Source organism: Bison bison, unplaced genomic scaffold (genome assembly GCF_000754665.1).
Source record: "Bison bison bison isolate TAMUID 2011002044 unplaced genomic scaffold, Bison_UMD1.0 scf7180017864213, whole genome shotgun sequence".
NCBI classification, from domain to species: domain Eukaryota; kingdom Metazoa; phylum Chordata; class Mammalia; order Artiodactyla; family Bovidae; genus Bison; species Bison bison.
Window position 1 is genome coordinate 3692663 of NW_011494785.1, and position 7012 is coordinate 3699674.

At 58.0% G+C, this 7012-nt stretch overlaps 2 protein-coding genes across 2 annotated transcripts in view; one reads left to right on the forward strand and one right to left on the reverse strand.

Moving 5' to 3' along the window:
• The window catches only part of DDX11 (DEAD/H (Asp-Glu-Ala-Asp/His) box helicase 11), a 33887-nt gene extending 27300 nt beyond the window's left edge, over nt 1-6587 (forward strand). The window contains exons 18-28 of the mRNA XM_010845015.1: nt 1-66; nt 535-647; nt 2889-2961; nt 3245-3348; nt 3961-4110; nt 4362-4430; nt 4509-4609; nt 4934-5018; nt 5246-5324; nt 5468-5622; nt 5705-6587. The exon at nt 1-66 is cut by the window's left edge and continues 8 nt beyond it. Coding sequence (XP_010843317.1) covers nt 1-66; nt 535-647; nt 2889-2961; nt 3245-3348; nt 3961-4110; nt 4362-4430; nt 4509-4609; nt 4934-5018; nt 5246-5324; nt 5468-5622; nt 5705-5734 — 1025 coding nt within the window. The 3' untranslated portion in view covers nt 5735-6587. The remainder of the gene's footprint in view (nt 67-534; nt 648-2888; nt 2962-3244; nt 3349-3960; nt 4111-4361; nt 4431-4508; nt 4610-4933; nt 5019-5245; nt 5325-5467; nt 5623-5704) is intronic.
• Nucleotides 6577-7012, reverse strand: part of LOC104992233 (WAS protein family homolog 1-like) — a 16041-nt gene continuing 15605 nt past the window's right edge. The window contains 1 exon segment of the mRNA XM_010845014.1: nt 6577-7012. This exon segment is cut by the window's right edge and continues 1 nt beyond it. Coding sequence (XP_010843316.1) covers nt 6875-7012 — 138 coding nt within the window. The 3' untranslated portion in view covers nt 6577-6874.

Consider the following 7012-nt stretch of genomic DNA (forward strand, 5'->3'; position numbering starts at 1 on the left):
TTGAAGGCTTCCTCGAGGCTCTCACCACTGCCAACCAGGATGGCCGGGTCATCCTGAGCCGCCAAGGTAACTGGGAGGAGCCGGGCTTCTTCACCTCCAGTTGGTGTTCATATCTCGCTGGGTTAGGACAGGGAAACGGCCGCCTGTGACCCACGCCGGCAGTCGAGGGGGCGAGGAGGAGGACGCGGACGTGCTGGGCTGCTGGCCGGCCTCGGCGAGGTTACCTGAGAAGCCGCGCGGCCCGGTGTGAAGGTCAGGGGGGCTGCATTGGAGTCGTGGCCCCATCATCTACAAGCTGCGTAACTGGGACCATTTTCTCCCCAAACCTCAGTCCTTCGTGTGGGAAGGGAGACGATTGTGCGTCTCCCTCGTGGTCGTCCTGGGGACGAAATGGGTCTCATTTAAAGAGAAAGCGGCATCTGTGTGGCTCCTGTGTGGACCCGACTGGACACCATCTTTGTCTCAGACAGACGGAGGTTTTGGTTGGCGTGCACCCACCCACCCTTCTCCACGTGGCTGTCTTTTTGTCTGCAGGCAGCCTCAGCCAGAGTAGCCTGAAGTTCCTGCTCCTGAACCCAGCCGTGCACTTCACCCAGGTGGTGAAGGAATGCCGGGCGGTGGTCATTGCGGGGGGCACGATGCAGCCGGTAAGGACACGGCCCAGCCTCGCACCTGGATATTGGGAGGGGAAGGGTCCCTGGCCCATAGAGCCGGGGGTGGAAGGGTAGGAGGGTGGGGTGGGCATGCAGCTTGAGCCGGCCAAGCAGCGTCCACCAGGTGGCGTTGCTATTCTGTCTCGAGGCCAGTGTCTGGGGTCAGGCAGACCGGATGTTTCTGCAGCCTCTTCTCCAGAGAAAGCCATCCTGGAGCTTCAGACCCAGAATGCAGTGGCCGTCCTTTGTTGTACCCACCCTACATACAACTCTCTTTCTCTCTTATAAACTCAAGTTTTAATATACACGTTTTAGGGGAGTCTAATGGGAAATCAGTAATAGAGCGTAATCCCACCAGGAAAAGACTGATTTTGGTGTACGTCATTACTACAGAATTTGAACGTGTAATTGTCACAGACATACAGACACATTTTGAGAACAAAAGTGGTGTCTCCACACTCTGCTATTGTCATTTGCTTTTTTCACTCAGCAGCAAAACGTCTTAGGCGCTTTTCCTTGTCGGCAGGTTGGCATTTATCCTGCCCAACTCTGGCTGCGCTGTATTCCGTTACGTGACTGTGTTGTTATATATGACCGCTCTTCAGCGGACAGACTTAGGACTTGGTTTTCAGAAGCTGCGAATCCACAGTGATGTTTCTGTATCAAAGCCAGTCATTTTACTTGACTTTACACAATGCCTGTTAAGCTGCAGTTTGGTTTCTTACAGCACATTAACATCATTCTTTGCTCTGTCCCACAAGGTACTTAGAACGGTTGTAAAATTATACCAACACTCAAACAAACTGTGGATTGAATTCGTTTACCTGCGTTTATTCTTTGCCCTTGAAGCTCCCCACCAAGGCAGTGTGGTCACTAGGCGTGGAAAGCCACTTGGGAGCCAGCTCTGCTCTGTGCAGTTGTGCTTTGAGTTTGACAGGTAGCCAGGCTTTCTTGGTTTGTTTTCAGTTTCACAGTTTGCCTTTTTACTTTCTTGTGTTCTAAGAGATGTCCGCATCCGCATGGTTCAGAAGTCAGAGCTGTAACAACACATACTCAGTCTCACTACTGTTCTCTCCAAACTTCTGTTCCCTGTTCCCACAAGTAATCCTTTAATTAGCTTCTGATCTGTCTCCCCAGTGTTTCATTGTGTGTGTGTGTGTGGTGTGTGTGGGTATCACTCCTCAGCCTTTTGACCAACATGAATTGTATTATGGGGGCTTCCCTGGTGGTTCACTGGTAAAGAGCCTGCCTGCCAATGCAGGAGATGGAAGAGATGCAGGTTCGATCCCTGGGTCGGGAAGATCCCCTGGGGAAGGGCATGGCAGCCCACTCCAGTCTTCTTGCCTGGAGAATCCCATGGACAGAGGAGCCTGGCGGGCTGTAGTCCATAGTGTCACAGAGTTGGGCATGACTGAGCAGCTTAGCACGGCACAACAACTATATATATATATTTTTGTAAAAATGAGCAGATACTTTCCCCTGTGCTTTCCTACTTGCATCAGCGGCAGCACGTGCAGCCCTGACTTCCCCGGCACGCCCACCCTCGTGCACGGGCTGGTCTGCATCCTTCCCGGGGCTGCACGTCCTCTGCTGGGTGGAGGCAGGGTCGCTCCTTCAGCCAGACTCTGTCTCGAAGTACAGATTACAAACAACCTCACGGGAATAATCCCCGTGCATATGTTTGGTTTGTGGAGCTGTGCTTCCGGGGAGATGCCCAGATACGGGATTATGGGTTAAAAAGTAAAAATTGTCTGATTTGTTAAGTGCTGTCAAAGTCCCCTCCCCAGGAGTTGTTCTGCTCTGTATCCCACCGGCAGCCTAAAAGAATACCTGTTTCTCCAGAGAGTACTCAAATTTGGGGAATTTGCCAGTTTGATAGGTGAAAAAACCTGGATCTCTTTAAAAAATACAAATGTGTGTGTCTTCTCGCTACAGATTCTTACTCAGTAGTTTGGGCTGGGCTTGATCATGTATATATATATATATTTTCCAAATATATATTTGATTCTGTTGCACAGCCAGGGCTGAGACCCACTCTGCGAGGTTGCTGAATTTCCCCCGTTGTTCCCTCAGGTGGTTGGAATGAGGCCACCACCGGCTATCATTAGTTTTGTCTTTTCTTTCAGCGAACCTGTTACCAGGCTTTCCCTTGACCTCTCCCTCCTGTTCTTATGCGCTTGCCCCCTCCCGGCCCAGCCCTCTGGGAGGTGACGGTGTTGGCCTTGTGGTCTGCAGGTGTCCGACTTCCGGGAGCAGCTGCTGGCCGGCGCCGGAGTGGAAGCGGAGCGAGTGGTGGAGTTCTCCTGTGGTGAGGACCCAGGCCCGGGGCGGTGGCAGGGGGCCCTTGTCACAGTCCAGCCGTGTGTTGTGATCAGCCAGGGGCTAAAGCCATGGCGGTAGGGCTGGGGGAAGGGGAGAGCTTCTGGCCCTGAGTCCCTCTGTCTGCACGCGGAGGCCTGGGCGTCCCAAGTTGGTTCTCCGTGGGAGTGGGGCAGAGGGCGGGTGCTGGAAGTTGCTGGTCTGGGTCTGGGAGACAGGGCTGGGGGTGGGGGGCGTTCTCCATGGACTTAGCCTCACTGGGTCTCGCCCAGGTCACGTGATCCCTCCAGATCACATCCTGCCCCTCATCATCTGCAGCGGGCCCTCCAACCAGATGCTGGACTTCACGTATCAGAAGAGGGGGCTGCCTCAGATGGTCAGTCCAGCCACCGTGCCTGCCGGTGGCCTTCACGGGGCTGGAAGATGGATTTAGGGCTGGGCACTCTGGCCAGTCCCGGGTATTCAGGCTCCGGGTCTCCCATCTCAGGTGGCACAGGCTGAGCTGTGTCTGTGTGGATGTCCACCAGGGAGGGACTGAGCCACCCCACCCTCACCCTTTAGCAGAGTGTACGAGCAAGCTGCTTACTACCTTGGTTCTCTTGCCATGTGGCTCTGTGGGTGCCACCTGGGCAGACATGGGAGTCCTGGGCACAGCTCTAGGGGCTCACGTGGGCGGGTGTGGGGGTGCCAGGCATAGCTTTAGGGTCCTGGCTGGGCAGGGATGGGGGTGCTGGGCACAGCTCTAGGGTCCTGGCTGGGCAGGGATGGGGGTGCTGGGCACAGCTCTAGGGGCCCGTCTGCAGTTTTCTGTGCCCGATTTGTCACAGAACCATCAGCTGGGCCTGTGGTAGGGAGGGTGGCACACGACCCACTGAGGTGGTGCCGCCTGGCCGCACCCCATAGCCGATCGCAGCCACCCTGGCCTTGGTCCGTGGGTTTGAGCCTTCCGGGAGGGGCTGCAGGATTGGCTCTCGTCTTCCCTCCCTAGATGGACGAGACGGGACGCATTCTCTGTAACCTGTGCAATGTGGTGCCAGGAGGGGTGGTCTGCTTCTTCCCCTCCTACGAGTACCAACACCAGGTCTGCGCCCACTGGGAGAAGAGCGGCCTGCTGGCCCGCCTGACCATCAGGAAAAAGGTGAGTGATCAGCACTCAACCACCTGAGAGGATGGTGGCACTCAGAGTTCCTCCTGGGGTTTCTCATGTGCGGGGCCTTCCTTTAGTGTCTCATGCCTACTTCCAGTCCTGATACCAGGCCATGGGGGGGGTTCCTTCAGGACCCCGGCTCTGTGGGCTTTTCCAGTCCCCACAAAACTTTAAGGCTAAGAGTGACCCAACACCCAGGCAATCTGTGACCCTTTTCTGGGAGGTGTTCTGTTTACCTTCAGATATTTCAGGAGCCCAGGAAAGCAAACAGGGTGGAGCAGGTGCTGCTGGAGTACTCCAGGTGCATCAAGGTGAGGCTGCGGGTCCCCAGGGCCCTGAAGGGGGCGCCCACAGTCTGGCGCTGCAGCTCTGGGCTGGTGTTCCCGCAGCACTGCGGCCAGGCCCGGGGCACGGAGACGGGTGCCCTGCTGCTCTCCGTGGTTGGGGGGAAGATGAGTGAAGGCATCAACTTCTCTGATGACCTCGGGCGGTAAGCAGTGGCTTCTCACCCCTCGGGCTCTGACTCTGCACCTGGGCTGACGGCTCACGTCCACAACCGCGAGGGGCCTGGACTCACCAACTCTGGATTGGGCCCTTTGGGGCCAGCTGGAAAACCCGGCTGCCCTCAGTGGATCAGGACTTGGTTCCCTGGTCTAGACTGGACGTCTGGGCTGACGAGAGAACTTGCTCCAGGTGGCAGGGATGAGGGGAAGGAGAGGCCAAAGGAAGCTGGTGATGGTGGTGAGGACAGGCCCCTCGTCCTGGGCCTTGGGAACCGCCCACACGCCCCAGCTCATGTGTGCCTCCGCCCTAGGTGTGTGGTCATGGTGGGCATGCCCTACCCCAACATCATGTCTCCAGAGCTGCAGGAGAAGATGGCTTACCTGGACCAGACACTTGTGAGTACCCCCGTGCCTCCCACAGCCGCAACTACCCCTCGACGTGTGTGCCTGTTTGCCCCAGAGGGACGGACGTGCTTCTGTACTTCTGGGTGTCTTCGTGCCGTACCTGTTGTATCGGCTGCTGGTGCCCATGAGGCCCACTGGTCTCGCCCCAGAGCCTCGGTCAGTCGTGACCTCGCGGGAGGCAGACATCAACCCTGATGGGTCCTCTCTGCCCTTCGCAGCCCAGAGGCCCAGGCCAGGCCCGCCCTGGGAAGGTGCTGGTGGAGAACCTGTGCATGAAGGCTGTCAACCAGTCCATAGGTGAGCCTGGGGTGGTGCTGCTGGCGGGAGGGGTGGCTGCGGGCTGAGGTGACAGGAAGGAGCAGTTTCACCTGCGTCTCTCCGGCCTGAGCACTGAGCAAGGGGAGGGGCACAGTAGGAAGACCCGTCCCCGTTCTGTCCAGGCAGGGCCATCAGGCACCAGAAGGACTTTGCCAGCATAGTGCTCCTGGACCAACGGTACGCCTCCCCAGCCATCCAGGCCAAGCTGCCGGCCTGGATCCGGGACCGCGTGGAGGTCAAAGCCACCTTTGGCCCTGCCTTTGCTGCTCTGCGGAAGGTCAGTCCTGCCCTTCTCCCGTCTCCCTGAGACTCTCCCTCCCCTGCCCCAGTCTGGTGTCATGGTCTTTCCCTCTCTGCAGTTCCATCGAGAGAAAGCTGGCCTTTGCTGACTGGTGGTCACACCGCTGCCTGGTCGCCAGGCCCTCCCTTTACCTGCCCATGGGCAACTTCATCATGAGCTTGGTCTGCAGGGATCCTGCCTGAGAAGGGACTGCTGTGGGAGCCCCTTTGGGACTCAGTGGGCTGCCAGGATGCAGGAATAGGTGGACCAGCCAGCAGGAGACAACGAGGCTGACCCCGAAGAAACAGTGACCCCACCATTCCTGGGCTCACTCCCAGGCAGCTGCCCTGCCTGGATGGAGTCTGTCTTCTGCTCATGGGCCCGCTGATTCCTGGCTGGTCTGTGAGCGGCTGTGGAGGCTGCAGCCACCCTGCCCTGGCCTGTTTCGCAGAATCCACATTCTCAAAGGTGAGATGGCTCTTCCAGCCTCTCCCTTTCTCACTGAAATAGCTGTCCCAGACCTTTCACCCTCGGAAACTCAGAATGTTATCCATCCCCACCTCCTGGTGTCTGCAGGGCCGTTCTGCCCCAGCTTCCGGTCCCCTCAGCCACCGTTAAGTCCTTAAACTGCTCCCCAACCTCCCGGCTTCACTTCCTCCCACACTGCTGGCCCTCCCCTGCCAGCAGGATCCTCCTCCTGGCCTGGCTCCAGGGCCTCCCGCTCAGCCACGGAGCAGACGCCAAGACACCACCTCCCCTGACATCAGCGATTATGCCGAGGGCCATTAGGCTCTCAGCATGGCTATTTTTAGAGACCCCGTGTCCATCAGGGAGACACTTGCCTGTGTGGAAACAGCCCTCCCTCTGTGCAACGCCCCCCCCGCCACCTAGGCCCCAGCTCCAAGGGGCGTCTGCACAGCTAGGGCTCCTTAATTAAAAGTGCACTGCTGGTTTAGGCTCGCGTCTTGCATCACTTCTTTATTGATTCATGTACTGTTTTACCGCAGTCTCTCTAGGGAGGAGGGGCACACGCTGGTGAAGGGGGCTGGAGCAAAGGCAGAGGTCGCCCCCCGCCACTATGCCTCCCCCTCTCCCCAGTTTGGCCTCCGAAAGCAACCTCTTTGCTCCTTGAAGATCCCAGCAAGAGAGCTGGAGAGTCCTCCATGACCCTGTCCCCCAAGGAGCCGGTTCAGCTGTTGTGCACGGGGGTGTGGTGCACCCAGGGACCTGGGGGAGGGTAAGCCCAGCCCTAGGACTCCCAGTCATCCTCATCTTCCTCGCCCGGGGGCTGTTGTGGGGGAGGCAGGGGCGGGATGGAGTCTGACATCCGGGCGAAGGCTCCCCCTGGCCCCTCGCTGGCCCCGGATCCAGGTCCTTTCCCGGAGAT